Source organism: Ursus maritimus, unplaced genomic scaffold (assembly GCF_017311325.1).
Source record: "Ursus maritimus isolate PB19 unplaced genomic scaffold, ASM1731132v1 scaffold_17, whole genome shotgun sequence".
Classification (NCBI taxonomy): Eukaryota; Metazoa; Chordata; class Mammalia; order Carnivora; family Ursidae; genus Ursus; species Ursus maritimus.
Genome location: NW_024424119.1, coordinates 53,079,844 through 53,099,398, shown reverse-complemented (window position 1 = coordinate 53,099,398; position 19,555 = coordinate 53,079,844). Strand labels below are relative to the sequence as shown.

The following is a 19,555-nucleotide window of genomic DNA, read 5'->3' as shown; positions in this document are numbered from 1 at the left end:
AAACATTTTCATTTTTTGATTCTTTTTAAACAAATTCTCTGGACTGTTTGTAATAAAATACTTTACAAAGAAAAATAGAACATTGTTGAGAGAGTCCTAGCATTAGACTCCAAAAGAAGTGTTCTCCAGCAGCGTTGTAAATAGCACTGCCCTGCACGGAGGAAGTTTTCGTTAGTTTGACAAAAATACAAATGAGTTGTGCAGATATGTACCACATTGGTGTAAGTTTGCCAACTGTCCTTTTTCTTTCTTACTTACTTTCTTTCTTTTTTTTTTTTTTTGGTGGGCAGCAAAGTAATGTTTATTGAGCGATAGTACAAAGCTCCCAAAGAGGGAGAGGGCCCAAGAGGGTTGCCCCCAACTGTTCTTTCTTGGAAGATCTTTCATACATTGTAAGTTCTAGTCCATTTATCATTAAAGCTATGAAAACAGGCTCAGTATTGTGGCATTGGTAGCTGGTACTTGTTTTTCAAATGATCTCCCTTGGCAAAATTAAAAGCTAGAAACTACGAACGTCCAAAAATTTGAGGGGGAAGGAGATTTTCTGAATCTAGACGTGTGTGTGGGCCCATTGTTTTCGAGGACAGGGGAATTCTCTAGAGTTTTGTCCTTGGGTTGGAGTAGAGAGAGAGGACAAGACTGGATCACCCAGAAGGGCAATAACAGCTAAAACAGAAAGGTTAGGGTTCAGCACTGTACCCCATTCATTCACACTTAACTGACGAGCCACCTAGATGCCCCCCAAAATAAGATCTTTATAAAAAGAAAAAGAAACTAACATTTTAAAAATAGTAATATATACACATCCTATCTTCGTCCATCCTATCCATCCCACCCGACACTGAGCAGTGCCTTACAAAATGTGTTTCCTCCAGTCATCTCACAGGATTATGATGTGAAGAAGGTGCACAAGGAAGGAAGAATAAAATAAATGAGCCAAAATAAAATGAGAAGCCTCGTGTCCCAGGCACCAAGTACTTGTTTACTGGCTTTCCTGCAGCATTTTTTTCCTTGATCATTTTTAGAAAAGGGAAGGGGTAGGTAAAGGAAAACATCCAGTGGAGCCTTAAATATTGATTATAAAAGCTTCTTGTAAAACAACACACATATTTCCAAAATAAATGCATTCCATAGATACAAACCTGGCAAAGAGAAACAAAAATCAATGAGATTGGGATTACACTTTGAAGAGACCCTGCAGTGTCTATTGTGAAGTGCTTGGGGGCAAGTGGCCTCAAGGACACTTGGACACGAGGTTTCTACCGGGCGTGGGAGGGGGGCATTGGGGCAAACACCGTACCCATGACAGAAAACAGCAAGTGGACGTGCTCACAGCCCAGGAGGCGTGGTGAGGACCTCGAGCTAATAGCTCCTACTGGTTCAGGGAAGAGAAAACCCGAGAGAGAGATTCCTCAAAAGAGGAGGGCTGAGAGGGAACTGGCAGAAAAAGTCCAGATCATTTTCTCAGGAAAGGAAGGAGCAAAGTCATGGTGAGTTAAAATCTGATACCCTAAGATTAGTAGATTTAAGGCATGTCAAGGTAATAAAAATTTCCATCAGGTGACTCCGTCAGAGGGGAGAAAACTAAGTCGTTCCCGCTGCTTTAGGGACTTTTCTGGAGCCAGTAGCCCAGACAAGATCCTGAACACACTTCCATCAGTGGAAGCGAGAGGAAAGCAACAGGCTTTCCAGCTGTGGCTTGGCCCCTCCTCAGTTCCCATGGCATCAATCCGGGCTCCTGGCCCAAGACCAGCAGCCTTAGGCAGGAGGCGATCGGGAGCGGATGGGAGAGCTGGTCAGGTAGGTCGTGTAGGGACTGTCCCCGAACACGTTGGCATAGGACGACTTGAGGAACTGGACGTAGTTTTGCATGCTGCGATTGGTGCTCTCCGACTGCTCCAGGCGATCCTTGAGGTCCTGGAGCCGGCTCTGGTAGCGACGGTCAGCCTAAGAGGAAGAATGAGAGTACGGGCCAAGTGTGTGAAATGTCCAGAAGATCCCTTGATCAGTGGCTGCCAGGGGCTGAGCGCGGGGGAATGGGAGTGACTGCTGATGGCTATGGGGTTTCTTTCTGAAAATATTCTAAACTTAGCTTGTGGCGATAATGGCACAACTCTGTGAATATACTAAAAACCATTGAATTGCACAGTTTAAATGAGTGAGTTTTATGTAAATGATATCTTAACAAAGCGGTTAAGAAAAAAAGGGATCTGCCTGGAATATTCTTAAGGGATGGGAAAGAGATCGGGCAAGAATAAAACTGTGTCATAGTCATAAACACATCTTGCCCTGCGGGCCCAGGAAGCTAAAATCTCAATCCACTCCCTTCTCTTCTCCCTCCTACCCTCCAGCCCGACTCACATCGTCCCGGCTCCGCCGCAGCTGGCTGAGTTCAGTTTTGGTCCTGCTCAGCTGGGTCTCAAGGTCCAGGATTTTATTCTGGGCAGCTCGCTCCTTGGAGACTGCGTGTTCCTTGGTTTGTTCCACCTGCCCAGAAGGCACGGAGGTGGGGCTAGCTTAGTTGACCTGGGCAACACCAGGCAGAGAAGCCGGGGCCACTCCCAGTCTGGTCTCACAGGCAGCCCTTGCCCATCGCTGTGGACGGCTCCCTGGAGCCTCGGGGCAGGAGCTAACTACAGGGACTTCTGCATCCCACTTTACCTGCCCTTTCAGTCATCACCTGAGCCGTAGTAAACCCACTGAGTCCCACACACGCTGCAGTTGAATAAAGAGCCAAATCCTTTCCAGTAATTGCTCATTTGATCCCTACGAATTCATGAGGCAGGTGCCACTACAGTGTGCCCATGTTTTAGATGGGGAAATAGGCTCAGAGAAGTCAGGTGGTCTGCCCAAGGTCATAGAGCTAGTTAGTAATGGAATCAAGACTGACCTGCCTCCTAGCATCTTCAATGGCGCTCTCCAACTGCCTGGCCAGGGTCCCACACTCTCGTGTTTTCTCCTCTAGCCGTAGCTGGGACTGGTGGATTGCCTCCTCCCTCTTGGCAATCACCTGTAGGAACTCGATATTCTGGGCGCTGGTCGCCTCCAGTTTCCTAGGTGAAAGCACTTAATCAGATCCTGCTCGTACCCCTACCTGTCCTGTTCCACCCCGCCAGGGGGCTGCCAGTCACCCCTGGACCGGGGCTCTCATCACGCCAAGAGTCTCCAAGGAACCACAGGAATAAACCAAAGAAACCTGCTGATCAGCAAGACGGCAGGGAGCTGAGCAGCGGGGACAGCCAGTTAGACGGCTGTGTGAAGAGTGGGCGGGCTAGCCGACTGAGCGCACCTGTTAGCACACAGAACACAGCACCTTGTGTTGAACTTAAAATTTAGAAGTTATACAATGTTTCACAAATGCAGTTAATTTGTTTCTTATGCATGGGGGAGAATGGTTAGGAGAGAAGGAAGTTTCTAGAGTAAGATTAAAATGTATTGCTCTATAATTAAAATTTTAACCTTAAAAAATTTATAGAGGACAAATAAAATTGCCACTTGTAAAACAAAACAAAAAAAACAACAGAAAAAACATGGTCACCATTATCCCCACTCTACAGATGAAGAAACTGAGGCAGTGAGAGCTAAAATCATTGGCCCGAGGTTAGCACAGCTGGCAGGTCTGTCACCAAAACCCATGCCCTCGGCCTCTCTTCAAGGCTGCCCCCTCAGCAAAGGGACTTCAGCTGGACTGCTCTACCTCGGATGTGACCCGCCATGGGGCTGCAGTGACCATTCCGATATGCACACACAGTCCCCACTGCACTTCCAGAATACCTTCCAGTTGAAAGCTCTGTAAGTCCTGCTGAGTCCAGCTGCATACTGGAGGCCAGCAGAGCAGAGCAGAGGCGGGGCCCAGGAGACCCACTGGCCCAAGTCCCCTCATGCAGGCGGCATGAGCCACCTGGGCAGTCACAGCATCCCGGGGTGCCAGGCCTTTCCGCTCTGAAACTAAGGCTCCAGCCCTCATTTTACAGATGCTAAAAGCTCCGGAGGAGGACAGTCAAGGGCCTACGTCACAGCTTTGCCAGATATCGGCTGTGTCACCTTGGGCAAGTCACTTCACCTCTCTCCATGCTCAGTTTCCTCACATTTACAATTGGGATAATAGTAGGGGTGCCTGGATGACTCAGTTGGTAGAGCATGCGACTCTCGATCTCAGGGTCGTGAGTTCAAGCCCCATGTTGGGCATGGAGTATACTTAAAAAAAGCGGGGGCGGGGGGAGGATAATACACACTAATACGGTGCATTTTTCTTTGCCAGACAATGTGTTAAGGCCTTTGAGGAAGGCCTCATGGAAGATTTACAATAACCTCATGAGCTAGGTTGTTATCACTACCTTGATCCCTTTCTCAAGATGAGTAAACAGAGGTTCAAAAGGGTTCAAGGATTGGTTCAAGGATTTGTTCAAGATCACAATACAGGTTAAGTGGCCAAGTGAGACCCAAGGCCGAGGCTTCTGACTCCAAAAGCTGTACTCTTCCCCTACCGCCTCCAATAGTCCATAGGTAACAGAAGAATTGGATCAGAAAGGTCTTGGGGAAGGAGAGTCAGAAACAATAAGCAAGTTGGGGGGGATGCCCCCCAACAGCCGCATACAGGTCCTGCTGGTTTGCTGGATGAGTGGGCCTTTCTGGAAGCTGGAGCCTGTGGGTGGTCTGAACTTGACCACACTGTTCTGGAGCATTCCCGGTCAAGAGACCGCCTTCCTCTCTCCCACGGTGCTTACCACTGCAATGGAAGCAGCTTTTCCTCTGAGGTCTGCCCTGTACCTTCCAGGCCCTTGAGTCCCTCAAACGCTTCTGCACACTAAGCCCAAAGCAGCTAAGTGGCTGAAAGTCTCAGGTCCTAGGAAGAGGACAGAGATGGGACCAAGTGCCTCTAACCTCTCCAGTTCATCCACCTTCAGACTCAGCTGTTTATTTTCCTTCTGGGAAGCCTGATGTTTCTCTCTTGCCATCTCCAGCTTGTCCCCCTGATGTTCGATCTAAAATGACAGGAACACAGACCCGTTTATGAAGGAACTTCCCGGTGCAGCCCTCCCTTCTCCCTAGGACCTGTCATCCACACCCAGGAGAGGGGCACGCTGCCCTCAGCAAGCATCCAAGTCTCAACGCACAACCTGGAGGAGAGAGGAGAGGAGGGACAGGTTAGGCCCAACTCCTGTGATGGCTTTCCCCACGCGGAGAAGCCAGGTTTGATCCCGATGAACCACGGTGACGCTTTCTTGATCAGGAGAAGCCACTCAATGGGATCCGGGGCAGACGTGAGAAGGCGGAAGCAGATGGCGGGTTTAACTGGCCCACACGACGTGCCACGGAGCCTTACCAATTACATTGTTGGCACCGCTGATTTCATTCTCCCTTTGAATGGGCACAAGTGCTGGCAAGGCAACAGGAAACCTAGCGAGTCTTTTAGGCTGGCGAGTTTGAGAGGTTATCCAGAGGGCTGCCGTATGCAGAAGCCTCAGATATCAGGCTCAAAAGGCCCTCAGAATGCTCGGGTTCGAGAGAGAGGGCAGGCAACTTAAGAGGACTGAGAACACGGGCTTGGGAAGCAGATGGAGCTGGCTGGGTTCTAAACCCTGTTCACTAAGTATCAGCTCTGTGACTTCGGGAGATTATGCCCCTATGCTGCTTTCTGGAAAATGGCTGGAAATAGCATCTACATCTTAACATTTCTGGGAGAATTACGTGAGACAATACTGGAGTGCAAAGTCCGTGCTCAAGAAACCACAGCTACTTTTATTATTACCAGGTAGCTGATCAAGAGAGGGGAAGGGCCCTGCCCAAGGTCCCACTGCAAACGAGAGGCACATAGCTTCTTAGACCATAGGCAGGATTCCAGTAACCCAGAGGCAGACTGCTTCTGGGAGGAAGGAAGCCCTCTTTCAGGTCAGACCCTCAAGCAATGTATCGGGTAAGAGTAAGAAAGGCAGCTAAAGCAATAGAAAGTTGGGAAAGAGCACGGGGGGGGGGGCGTGGCCGCGCACAGCAGAGCGGAGGTAGGCGGAGACTTGGAGCACCTGGGGGCGGGGCAACACGGGAGAGTGACTGACGGCTCCTATAACTACAATCACTTTGTGCAAACACAAGGCATTTGGCACACCAGACTTTTATTTCACAGCACTGATGATAGCTCACTCCTTTCAGAAAGCGGCAGCCAAGAAAAAGGAAGTGGTCCTCCCTTGGGGGGGGCGTGCAGCTCATCTTGGTAAGCGGGACCCTGCTCGCGCCAGTTCGTGGGACCCTTTCTGCCAGTCCCTTACCCGGCTGCGCAGGTCTGATATGATGGCTGTGAGGTCGATGTTCTTCCTCTCATAGCCCTGCAGCTGGTCTTGGCACTCTGCCAGCTTAGCCTCCGTGATCTTGAGGATGTCAGGCAGCTGCTGCAGGTCGGCCAGCTGGGACTGGAACTGCCTACGGGCCTAGAGTTGGACAGAAAAGCCCACCATTGGGAAGGGCCCTGCTGCCGGTGGGGCCAGGTGTGAAGGCAGGGTCGCCCTGGGTCCCTGGAAGAGGGTCCTGTGAGAACCACAGGCAGGAATGTGGCCTGCCCGCCCCACAGGTCACTGAGGGTATCCAGCTGTTCTCTGAAGGACACACTTGACCCCAAATGGTCCTCGAGCCTGCCACTCCTTTAGTCATGAATAACAACAACAATCACCTAGCAAACACCAGGACCCAGGCCCTGTGCTAAGGGCTCTCTCAATTAATTCATACAATGACCTGTACAGTAGGTGCTGTTGTCCCAGTATAAAGGCTCTAAGGATCATAGGGGCAAAGTCATCTCCCTAAGGTTGCTCAGCTAGAAACTGACAGAGCCAGGATTAAGGTCCAGTCTAACTCCAAAGGCCCGAGGAAGGAGATCCTAATGCTACAGGTTGGAGGAGGAGGTCAGAACTCTCTGACCTAGTCCATCCCTGTATTAACAAGGAGGCTGAGGACTGATGAGGCAAGGACTTGCCCAAGGCTGTGCAACAGGTCAGTGGCTGGGCCTGGACTCAGCCCTTCTCCTAGGTTAGTATTAAGATCATCGCCTTATCTCTAGAATAAGGCTCTTTGGGGAAAAGGGGAAGGAGAGGGGAGGCACATCTTTGGGTCGACGCAGAATGAAGTAGGAAACGCCTAAGACTTGGCAGATCTAGCATTTGAATCCACTTGGATGCTCTAAGCAGGAGAGATTATTTTAAGGGAAATGAAGAAAGAAGAGAAAACCAGGAGGAAAAGGAATAAAGCAGGAGAGAGAGAGCGTGAGCAGATGCACAGTAGCGCGGACCAGTCCGGCCATGAGAAAACCGGTTAACCTTTCTGGTCCATATCAGAGAGACTCACAGGCAACCAAGGGGGACAGACACGGGATTGGGTGGGGGAAGAAAGCAAGGAAGGGGAGCAGTACCGCTTCGATCTCCTTGTTCATCTCATCTTTAAGGATCTTGTTCTCTTTGTCACAGCGTTCCAGCTGGGCAGCCACTTCATCAGCCTCCAATCTGGTCTTCATCACCTAGGGGCCAGCAAAGCATTGGGCAGAGAATCGGTGAAAAACAGCTTTCCGGCCAACCCTTCCTGGGAGAGGTTAAGGTCCGGGGCAGCCGCTTACCTGACTCTTATAGTTGTCAATCATCCCTTCATAGTTCTTAACCGATGCCTTTAGCTGCTGTACCTCGATGTGTGCCTGATTGAGCTTGTCCTCCATCGGGGCGAAGCTAGCCTGGAAGGGGCGGCTAGTGAGTTATGCCCGGGAAGGTTCCCAGAGTAGGCGGCCATCCCACCCTCACCTCGCACTCCGAGGGGCCAGCCAAGGGAAGCCCCACCTACTCAAACCCACACTAGCAGTTTTCCGCAGACAGGTGTCAGGGCAACTCAAGTGAATAAAGAGTAGACTCTGGAACAATGAACAGAGGCCTTAGGGCCACCAACCTCCCAATCAAAAATGCACGTATAACTTTTGACTCCCCCAAAACTTAACTACCAACAACGTACTGTTGACCAGAAGCCTTACCAAGAACGTATACAGTCGATCAACACGTATTTTGTCTGCTATATGTACTAACACTGTACTCTTACAATGAAGTAAGCTAAAGCAACGAAAATGTTAGGAAAATCATAAGAAAAAATACATTTACAAACTAAACTGTATTTATATAAAAAAATTCACATATAAGTGAACTCACACAGTTCAAACCGTGTGTTAAGGGTCAACTGTAGGTGCAAATAAAGCAAATCCTATGTTTTCTTGTCCTTAGTACAAAAGCAATACATAATCATTAAAGAAAATGGAGGAAGGGGAACTGGGTGGCTCCGTCAGTTAAGCGTCCCACTCTTCGTTTTGGCTCAGGTCATGATCTCAGGGTCGTGGGATCGAGCCCTAAGTCAGGCTCTGTGATCAGCGAGGAGTCTGCTTGGGATTTCTTTCCCTCTCCCTCTGCCCCTCCTCCCACTTGTGTTCCCTCTAAAATAAATAAATCTTAAAAAAAAAAAAAAGAAAGAAAGGAAAAAGAAAATGGAGGTAAGACGAAGGAAAACCAGTCATGATGCATGACGCCTTGCTTCATGGCTATCTGTCTGTAGCTGAGTAGATACTTTATGGGGTTTTTTTTTTTTCAACAAGAATGGGATTATATTGTATTGACTGCTTTGCAACATGCTTTTGCAAGTAACCATTACCTTACCTACTTCTCAAGTCAACAAATGTCCTCCCACAACCTAAATGTTCATCTTAGTAGATGGGACAAAAGAAATCATGGTACCTCAATACATTAAAACAATCTGCAGTCATTTGAAAGAGATAAAGCTAAAAAACAAAAACAAAAAAACAAAACAAAAACCTGACCTAAAAAGATATCCATGAAATCTGGTTGGATGAGAAAAGCAAGCTGCAGAATAACGGGTGTGTATGTGTTTGAATATCTATCCTAGTATTGGGGGGAAAAAACCTGGAAAAATATCTATCTATAGTTCACACAAAACATCACTTCTGTATCCCATTTCCGTAACGTTTTCAACTTTTTCTGGAGAACATCATCTAAGACGACACACTCCTACAAAGACCATTTGAGCGGCCACAGTGTATTACACGCCACAGACACACGTACTGTAACTAATCCCCTAAGCACCTGTTAGACTTGGAGGCTGCCTTTCACTTCCCAGCAACCCCACTACAACAAATGAGGGGCCACGCCTCCCACCAGAATGGCTCCAATGAGAAGGACTGACAATACCAATTGTCCCCCAGGAGACACAGAGCAACTGTTACCTCTCACGTACCCCTGATGGGAGTGTAACTTTGCATGACTGCCTTAGTCTATGGCAACGTCTACCAAAGCTGAATTTATACTCACCATCTAATGACCTGCAGTTCTATCTCACGGTATTTAATTTATAAAAATACCCCAACTAGGCGTGCCCAAAGATGTACGAAGATACTGTACAAGTCAAAAGTCCATGGACGGGAGGGATAAATAAAGCAAGGTGTGCTCCTACAGCGGCAGACCGGACAGCATGGACCATGAGACCGGCCACACAGCATGGATCGTTCACAGACAGAAGGCTGAATGAAAGCCAGGCATGGAATTCAAAAACAGGCAAGCTAATCTGTGGTGACAGAAGTCAGGAGGACAGTCACCTCTGCACGGGTGTTTGTAAGTGGGTGAGGTCACTGGGATGCTAATATGGTTTGGATCAGGGTGGATGACGGACAAAATGTGCTCACTTAATGAAAATTCTAGAATGTTGTACATTTCCATATGTCATACTTAACAAATAAATCAGTAAAAAAATAAATAAATAAACCTGGGGTGCCTGGCTGGCTCAGTCAGTAGAACATGTGACTCTTGACCTCGGGGTCATGAGTTCAAGCCCCATGTTGGGTGTAGAAATTACTTAAAAATAAAATCTTTTTTTTTTTTTTTTAAGATTTTATTTATTTGTCACAGAGAGAGAGCTCACACAAGCAGGGGGAGTGGCAGGCAGAGGGAGAAACAGACTCCCCGCTGAGCAGAGAGCCCGACATGGGGCTCAATCCCAGGACCCCAAGGTCATGACCTGAGCTGAAGACAGACGCCTAACCGGCTGAGCCACCCAGGTTCCCTGAATCCAGGCCTTTCTGACTCCAGCGCACGCCCTCCTAATCAGGTCCCTGCCTCCAGGGCCTCTGAAGACCCTTGAGTCATTTCTGGGGCCCCATCCGGAGTGCCCCATCGGGGCCCTGCTGCCCTCCACCCATGGTGTGGGCCCGCTCTCACTACAGACCTTCAGCCTCTCGTTCTCTAGCTTGAACGCGGAATACTCGGCCGTCTGCCGGTGTAATCTCTCCACCAAGCTGTCCCGATCTTCCCGCATCTTCTCCTCCAACGTTTGTTGTTGGTTTACAAGATCTGTCACCCGGCTAGAAGGTCGCAGAGAGAAAGCAGACAACAAGAAACATTACATGGGTTCCGAGACGCCAGGGTCTTGGTGTGGGATGGGGCCAAGTGTTCCTTCCCAGTGCCACCTCTTGGCCACCCTGTCTGCTCCCCAAGTCTCCGCTCCACTCCACTGCCCTGCTCTGCCCTAGCGCTGCCGCTGTGGCATTCCCACATCCCCCCCCTTCCATCAGCCTTTAGATTTGCCTCCCATACCACCCCTTCTAGAAGCCTTCTGTGTTCTGATCTTCCCATGAGGCCCAGACACCCCCGGAAGACGAGAACCAGAGACAGGGTCCCTTCCCAGTTCTCCATGGCTCCCCTTGGTTCTCTTAGCCCCAGCAGGTCTTCAAGTTAGGACAGAACTCCCAGGCCGGGTGGTCAGGGACACCCCCAGACATTCTTCTCCTTTGTCCACGTGTGAACATTCCCCTCGCACAGAAAGGAATGCAGTGTAGGCATACAGCACAAAGGGAAAGAAGCCATGTGCTCACATGCCCTCACTCCCTTCCCCTCCCCCCAGTCACTCAGCATCAGAGACAGCGGCCTCACAGCATTCGGGCTCACAGATGCTTATCTTGACCACAGGCCCCACATAGAACCTCGACACCGTGTGTGCTCTCGGGAATGATCGATTGCGGTTCATCGCGCAAATACGTGCTAAGCACAGAGTAGGCCCAAGCAAACACATCGTGTTGTTTTAGCTGGCAAACTCGTCCTCACCCTTAGAAACCTGGTTCAGACTTCCCTCCTCAGAGCGTCTCTTCCCCAATCCCTCTCCTCTGTACCATGTATCCTTCTACCCTCATTATCTGTTTTCTCCCACCAGACAGAGAACCCTAGGAGGGGAGCACCTGGCAGAGGGCCCAACACATAGCAGGTTCCCAGAACGTTTGCTAAACGGAGTTGAATCCAGCAGAAGACACTTCCTCGGCTAGCAACCCTGTGACCGGTCTGCAGCCCTGGGAGTCTGGGTCTTTGCAGCCTGGTATTCCTTACTGGAACACGGGGTTAACTCCGTGAGGGCAGGGAATGCATTTGTCTTGTCTCTGTGGTGACCCTAAAGGCCAGCACACAGCCTGGTATAGAGCAGATGCTCTATAAACATTTTTCTAATGAATGAATACATGATTATAGGTGACACTGAGAATGTCTAAATGGTCACTGGTCCCTGGTGGCAAAAAAGTTCAGTCCCCTACAACTTGAGGCCACTTTGCCCCCTACTCTGACCTACCGACTGCTGGGCAAAACAGCTGCTGTCACTGGGCAGACGACAGAGAGAAGACAGAGCCTTTCCTGTGGCTCCCAGCCCACTGTAAGCAGAGAAGCCGGGCCCCTCCATAGTGCCGGCCAGGCCTGCCACCCCTCCGCCCAGTGCAGCGCCTGACCGGAGAGACCACACGGCGGCCTCAGGTGCCAGGCCGCTCCCACCCGTCCACCCGCGTCCCTCCGTCAGCCCACGCGCCCTCTCCCAAACACACATACTCGTTCAGGACGATAATTTCCAGCTCGAGGTCTCCCTTGTCTTTCACAACTTGATTGTAGCGGCTCCTCCATGATTCCAGAGTGGATAAAGCTTCAGCGACATAAAGATCCTGGGAACATGGGACGACGGCCCGTCAGCCTGGACGACTCCTGACCCCTGCAGTCCCTCTCCAGAGGGTACCAAGGGTGCCCAAACTCAGCGGCAGCTTCTAGATTTCCAGCCATCACAGGCACTCTACTTCCAAATCCTGCCTTGGTTAAGGTCATTCCCACGCATGATATCGACGCAGGCTGAACTGTCCCCTCCAGTGTCTCCAGCCAGCTGCCCGCCTTGCTTTCATCCTTTTACCCATTTACTCACCCAGTGCCTCCCCTCCCCCAGCCCAGTCACCCTGTCCACCATCACCATCCTCCGATCACGGCCAGCCGCTAGGGCCTAGCCGGACCGCCTGCCCCCACCCCCGGCCGCCCTCCAGGAAAGCCCGCCACCTTGTCCGCAAGTTGCACGTGCAGCTGCTCAGCATACTCCTCGCTCTTCTCAGCTCGTTCCTTCTGGGCTCGGATGGCCTTCTTTAAGGTTTCTTTGTCTCGGTCTCCCTTTTGCTTTAATTCCTTCAGCTGCTCCATGATGGCTTCCACTTCCGCCTTGTGCTGGTTCCCACTGCGCTCCAGGTTCTGGGAAGGGAGGACCAGAAGCAGATGGGAGCACGAGAGAGACAGGAGCGAAGGGGAGAGAGGGGAAAGGGGACCAGCGAAAAGAAGGGGTGAGGAAGTGGGAGAAAAAGGGGCCACCAGTTGTGTGGGGGCTTAGGGCTCTCCAAATGCAGGCCAGGGACGGGGGCCATTCTCAGCTCCCTGTAGCACCTGTCCAGATCACTGAACCCATGGGGTCTAAATGTTAGGACAGAACTCTTCTGGAATTCTTCCTTCAACTCCCAGCACTGTGGTCAGAAGTATCTCTCAGTCACTCAGCAGAGCTGTGACCTCAGAGGGTTCCTGGCTCATGCAGGCAAGCAGCATGTGAGCCCATTCCCTCCCCAGGGGGAGTTACGAGACCCGAGGGCCTAAGGGATTAAGTGACTGGCTCTGGGTCATGGCACCGAACCCGGTCTTTGCAGGGAAGGGCACCCAGGGCCTCCAGGGTCCACTGTTCTTGCCACTGTCCCAGTGTCTCTCCGAAGCAGGAGTGCGCTGGCAGCAAGCGCCCCATAAACCGTCGGGGCAAAGCCTTCCTGCGTGTGACTCACAACCCTGGGACTGCCATGCCCCGGCCCCTCCTTCCCCCCCTGCAGGGCCGGCAGGTACCTTAATCTGCATGCACAGGCGACTGTTCTCTGCCTCTTTGCACCGGAGCTGTGCCTGCAAATGCCCACGCATGGACTCCATGGATTTAGAGAGCTCGGACGCTGTCTTTGCTTGAGCCTTTGGAGAGATGGAGAAAGTGACAGAGCCGGCATTTGAACCCGTGTTTCCAGTTCCAGTGCACGCACTACATACGAAGCTCTACTGGCTCGTAAGGAGGGACAACTGTCAGGGATGGTACCTTCTCACATTGTATTTCCTGGAGTAGCTCTTCCACCTCCTTGTCCTTGTCTTGCAGGAGTAACAGCAGGCGCTAGAGAGAACACACACGGTCATGAGCTCCTGGGGAAGGGCAAAGAAGCCGGGCCCAGGGGGCACAGCCTCTCCTGTGAGTGCCTAGCCATCAGGGCCCACGGTCCTGAATATACCAGCTCATCTCACAGAGATCCTCGAGGGAAGCACCCAACATCCGTATTCAATATTTAAGACAACAAACATGTATTGATCTTGCAATTTAAAATAACGTGAGGGAACCTGGGTGGCTCAGTCGGTTAAGCGTCCGACTCTTGATCTCAGCTCAGGTCTTAATCTCAGGGTTATGAGTTCAAGCCCCGTGTTGGGCTCCACACTGTGGAGCCTACTTAAAAATAATAATAATAATAATAATATTAATAATTTAAAAATAATGAAACATGAGAGACTATGGACTATGAGAAACAAACTGAGGGCTACAGAGGGGAGGGGGGTGGGGGAATGGGATAGGCCGGTGATGGGTAGTAAGGAGGGCACATATTGCATGGTGCACTGGGTGTTATACACAACTAATGAATCATCGAGCCTTACATCGAAAACCGGGGATGTACTGTATGGTGACTAACATAATATAATAAAAAATCATTATAAAAAAAAATAATAATAATAATTTAAAAATAAATAAATAGGGGCGCCTGGGTGACTCAGTTAAACATCTGACTCTTGCTTTCAGCTCAGGTCATGATCTCAGGGTCATGAAATTGAGCCCTCCAGCAGGCTCCGTGCTCACCGGGGAGTCTGCTTCAAGATTTTCTCCCTCTGCCCCCTCCCCCAACTCACGCATGAGCTCTCACTCTCTCAAATAAATAAATAAATAAATAAAATAATGTTAGCTGTGGAAAACAATGAAAAACAAAAAAAACGCTAACGAGGGGCGCCTGGGTGGCACAGCGGTTAAGCGTCTGCCTTCAGCTCAGGGCGTGATCCCGGCGTTATGGGATCGAGCCCCACATCGGGCTCCTCTGCTATGAGCCTGCTTCTTCCTCTCCCACTCCCCCTGCCTGTGTTCCCTCTCTCGCTGGCTGTCTCTATTTCTGTCGAATGAATGAATAAAATCTTAAAAAAAAAAAAAAAAAAAAAAAAAAAAAAAAAAAACGCTAACGAATCCCCTTAATACCCCAGCCAAAGAGAACCACCGTTAAAACACATTAAAAAGTCCTATGCGTATGTTGTGCCCTAACATACAATCCCACGGCATTTACCATAATGTGGTTAAATCTTCTACTTCCTTTGAAACAGTAGCTTAATGTTTCAATTTATGGTGTATCATAATTTGATTCCTAGCCTCTCAAGTTGGGGACAGAGAGTTAGGCATTATCCCCTTCACTGCCAAATCTCCCACTGTGGTATTCGGAGAGGCACTAAGGGCCAAGGGCCACACCTTGGGAAACACGGCCTCCATCTTCCTTCTCTCTTGGAGACTCACGTGGCCATTAATACCTCAAGTGCTCCAAAAGGTTTTGGCATTAACCCAGTGAACTTTTCATAGAGGCCAGCCAGTCGTTTCCCAATTTGTCTGGCCTCGCATCACTCCCTGCTTTTGTTTCTGGCATCCATTAACATCGAGAGGAACTTAGGGTTCCATGAACCAGACTTTGGAGTGTGCTGCCTTGGGAGAGATTCCTAGAATTGGAATTGTTGAGTCAAAAAGTCTGACCTTTTGATGGCTTTTAATCCATAATACAAATAAGGCAATTCAAGTAACAGACTCTGACGGTTAATAAATCCAGCAGCAGCAGCCCTGATGTGTTCAGCATGGTGGTTCAAGCGCCCAAGTGACCAACTAGACAAACCCAGTGGAGCAGGCGGGATAGGGGACATCAGCCCATCTTACAGATCATGAAACTAAGACCCAAAGAAATGTCAGAGACGGGCTCTAGCGCTGCTGCGTCGGGCCAGCCCCTCTTGCACACTGTCGCCTATAAGCCACTAGAGCCGGCAGGGGGCGCTGTGTTACCGCTTTCTCGGAGTCCGCCTCCGCCAGCCGTTTGAGTAGTGCTCCTTGTTGCTCCATCAGCTTTTCGGAATCCTTCAAGGGAAAGCACAAGGAGAGCCAAGTTAAGCAATGAACCCAGATATCTACATTCCCTCTAGATTCTCTTCCTTCTCCAAAATTTGTATTTCCAATTATAGAAGTCATAAATAAATTGCAATCCCATTATAAAATATTCAGTGAACCGGTAACGCTGAAGTCCCCTCGTCCACCTCCAAACCCCACTCCACTGTTATCAGTTTGATGAATGTCCTGCCCATCCTTTCTCTGTGCATTTACATATAGCTACGCCTAGAGAAACAGTGTCTTTTGGGGGTGGGGGGAAGGGATCTATGGGTGGTTTTACCAAAATGACAACATATTGTATTTTTGTGCTACTACTTGATTTTTAAATTTTTTAAAAAGATTTTATTTATTTATTTGTGAGAGAGAGAGAGAGAGCACAAGTGGGGTGAAGGGCAGAGGGAGAAGCAGACTCCCCACTGAGCGGGGAGCCCAACGCGGGGCTCAATTCCAGGATTGGGACCTGGGCTAAAGGTAGATGTTCCACCAACTGAGCCACCCAGGCGCCCCGACTACTTGATTTTTTTAAAACAGCTTTATTAAGAGGCAACTGGCGGGCTCGGTGGGTGGAGTGAATGACTCGAGATTACTTAAAAAAAAAAAAAAAATCTTAAAAAAAAAACAAAAAACCAAACAGGGATGCCTGGGTGGCTCAGTCAGTTAAGCGCCTGCCTTTGGCTCAGGTCATGATCCCAGGGTCCTGGGATTGAGTCCCGTACCGGGCTCCTTGCTCAGCAGGAAGCCTGCTTCTCCCTCTGCCTGCTGCTCCCCCTGCTTGTTCTCTCTGACAACTAAATAAATAAAATCTTTTTAAAAAACAAAAAAACCGGGGCGCCTGGGTGGCACAGTGGTTAAATGTCTGCCTTCGGCTCAGGGCGTGATCCTGGCGTTGTGGAATCAAGCCCCACATCAGGCTCCTCTGATATGAGCCTGCTTCTTCCTCTCCTACTCCCCCTGCTTGTGTTCCCTCTCTCACTGGCTGTCTCTATCTCTGTCAAATAAATAAATAAAATCTTAAAAAAACAAAACAAAACACCAGTTTATTGAGATGAAAATTCAGATACCATACAAGTCACCCATTTAAAATGCACAACTTAATGGTTTTTGGCATATTACATTATTAATTTCTTAAATTGCGGTTAAACATTCATAACATAAACCTTGCTAGGGGCACCTGGGTGGCTCAGTTGGCTAAGTGTCTGCCTTTGGCTCAGGTCATGACCCCAGGGTCTTGGGATTGAGCCCCGCATCGGGCTCACCCCCCCCAACTTGTGTTTGCGCATTTTCTCTCTCCCAAATAAATAAAATCTTAAAAAACAAAACAAAACATAAACCTTGCCATTTTATCCATTTTTAAGTGTAAAATTCAGGGGCATATAGTACATTCGCCATGTTCTACAACCATCACTACTCGCTCGTTCCAGAACATTTTCATCATCCCACAGGAAAACCTGTACCTGTTAGGCAATCTCTTTGTCCCCCTTCCCCTAGCCCCCAGCAACCACAAATCTGCCTTTTCTCTAGCATGCCACTGCATTAACCTCTCCCCATGCAAAGCCTCCGGGCGATGCCGCTGTTCACCAGCATGTTGCACAACTGCAAGCATTGTAGCAAAGGACAGTGCTGGGCTGGGCACGGAGAAATGTCTCTCTAGGGCTGATACCAAGAGGAGGAATGCCTGGGCCAGGTTTGTGAGCCGAAATGACCTACAAAACGCCTGCACAGATTTGCATGGCCACAGGCAGGGCAGGAGGACCCTGGGAGGCAGGCCAGTCTTTCCCAGCAAGACTCCTGATGTCTTAGCTTGCATTTTTCTAATTACTCATATGTTTATCAGCCATTAAATTCCCTCTTCCTCCAACTGCCGCACCCCCTTGCCCATCTTCGCAACAGGGGAAGGTCTGTGAACGTTCTCTATTCTTCCGTAGAGGGGGGCTCGCCCTCCCTTTTCCTCTCAGGCTCACAGGTTCCCTTCACAAGCCAGGACAGGACTGGGAGCGGAGAGAAGCCAGCATCGTGGTTTCTCCGGCAACAGGGAGGCAAACACAGAATGAAAGTGTAGGCCTGAACCTGCTCTCACTGCCCTTTAAGCCATGTCTTCTGAGCTTCCAGGGTGACACCGTCTCACCAAGTCCCCCATTCTAAGAAGCCATGTACTCCCACCACTCCCATTTTACAGAAGAGGAGGTCGAGGCTGGGAGAAGTGAGTGAGCTGCGTGAGATCACACAGCTGGAAATAGAAGAGCTGGGCCCTAAGCCAACTGACTCCACTGAGCATCCCTAGCAAGCACCGGGGGGGGGGGTCCCCGTTCCAAGTACCACATGGAAATGAGCCTGGACTGAACACAGAGCACCTGCTGTGGGTGGGAGTCCAAATGGGCTGGCCCTTCATCTCCAATGGGAGATTCTGGGAGTCCAGGATGGTAGAAACTAAGGGGTCAAGAAGGAAAAAAGTGGGTAGGAAGAGGTTTTCTGGGGGCCACAGTCCCAGGACAAACAGCAGCAGCACCCACCACCTACCACTTACCAAGCACCTACTGGGTGCCAGCCACTCCCTCATCCATGTCCTCACATGATGCCATGTGGAAGATGTTATTCCCATTTTACAGGTGGGAAAAATGAGGCCTAGAGAGGTTAAAAATTGCCCACCCAAGATCACTGAGCCAGTCGTTAAACAGACATCAACGATTTTAAGAGAGTTGTTGAGCTGTAACTAATAAAACTGATAGAAATACATTCTAGAAACTCTTGGGTGTACCAGGAGAGTGTACATGAATGCCCGAAATAACGCTGCTTATAATAGCAAAATGAAAATATGTCTCCATCAACAGAAGGATAAATTGTGGTAGTCATAAAATGGAACATAGCAGTGAAAATTAACTACCTTAGGCCCCAAGAATAAAAGTGGATGAATATCAAGAATATTGAGTGGGGGCGCCTGGGTGGCTCAGTCAGTTAAGCAAACTCTTGGTTTGAGCTCAGGTCACGATCTCAGGGTCCCTAGATTGAGCTCTGCATGGGGCTCTGCTCAATGGGGAGTCTGTTTGGGATTCCCTCTCCCTCTCCTGCTCCCCGTCCCCCTGCTCTCTCTCTCTCAACTAAATAAATAAATCTTTAAAAAAATATATTGAGTGAAAAAAGAAAACTCCGAATAATACACATGGAACAATATTATTTATGTAAGGTTTAAAAACCCCCGAAACAATACTATTACGTCACTTAGAGACGAATACGTCAGTGATAAAGATGATCAGATTGGAGATAAAGAACCCTCTGATAAGCTTATCACCAAAGGAGACACAAGAGCGATTTAACTACATGGATAAGATTTTGTTTGGAAAGTTGGCCAGTGCGCACACCACTTTATATTACTTATTTAAATACTAATTTCTGGGGGGCGCCTGGCTGGAGCCATCTGTAGAGCATGTGACTCTTGATCGTTGTGAGTTCGAGCCCCATGTTGGGTGTGGAGCCCACTTAAAAAAAAAATTACATGGGGCGCCTGGGTGGCTCAGTCAGTGAAGTGTCTGCCTTCAGCTGAGGTCATGATCTCAGGGTCGTGGATCGAGCCCCTCACCGGGCACTCTGCTCAGCAGGGAGTCTGCTTCTCCCTCTCCCTCTCTGCTCTCCCTCTCTCTCTTTCTCTCTCAAATAAATAAATAAATAAAATCTTTAAAAAATTTTTTATTTTTTATTTTTTTTTTAAGATTTATTTATTTATTTGACAGAGAGACAGCCAGCAAGAGAGGGAACACAAGCAGGGGGAGTGGGAAAGGAAGAAGCAGGCTCATAGCGGAGGAGCCCGATGTGGGACTCGATCCCATAACGCCGGGATCACGCCCTGAGCCGAAAGCAGACGCTTAACGACTGCGCTACCCAGGCGCCCCTAAAAAATTTTTTAAATAAGTAAATAAATAAAAACATTAAACTGGTAAGAACAGATACTACACTTGTGTTTAGCCAAAAAGCCGAGAAGTGATTAAATAAAAATATTAAATAC

The 19,555-nt window shown here is 49.2% G+C and overlaps 1 protein-coding gene and 1 pseudogene across 5 annotated transcripts in view; both read right to left on the bottom strand.

Annotated features, from left to right (window-relative positions):
- Window positions 1-961: 961 nt before the first annotated feature.
- The window catches only part of ODF2 (outer dense fiber of sperm tails 2), a 30,598-nt gene continuing 12,004 nt past the window's right edge, over window positions 962-19,555 (bottom strand). For 4 of the 5 annotated variants that reach the window (XM_040631986.1, XM_040631987.1, XM_040631989.1 and 1 more), the window contains 13 exons: window positions 15,457-15,528; window positions 13,429-13,500; window positions 13,191-13,307; window positions 12,375-12,560; window positions 11,886-11,995; window positions 10,249-10,384; window positions 7,598-7,708; window positions 7,397-7,501; window positions 6,267-6,425; window positions 4,885-4,985; window positions 2,891-3,053; window positions 2,362-2,487; window positions 962-1,947 (listed from right to left, as the gene is read on the bottom strand). In XM_040631986.1, coding sequence (XP_040487920.1) covers window positions 1,759-1,947; window positions 2,362-2,487; window positions 2,891-3,053; window positions 4,885-4,985; window positions 6,267-6,425; window positions 7,397-7,501; window positions 7,598-7,708; window positions 10,249-10,384; window positions 11,886-11,995; window positions 12,375-12,560; window positions 13,191-13,307; window positions 13,429-13,500; window positions 15,457-15,528 — 1,647 coding nt within the window. In that variant the 3' untranslated portion in view covers window positions 962-1,758. The remainder of the gene's footprint in view (window positions 1,948-2,361; window positions 2,488-2,890; window positions 3,054-4,884; window positions 4,986-6,266; window positions 6,426-7,396; window positions 7,502-7,597; window positions 7,709-10,248; window positions 10,385-11,885; window positions 11,996-12,374; window positions 12,561-13,190; window positions 13,308-13,428; window positions 13,501-15,456; window positions 15,529-19,555) is intronic. The other variant, XM_040631988.1, reaches the window with a different exon arrangement.
- LOC121103201 lies at window positions 19,358-19,535 on the bottom strand (annotated as a pseudogene).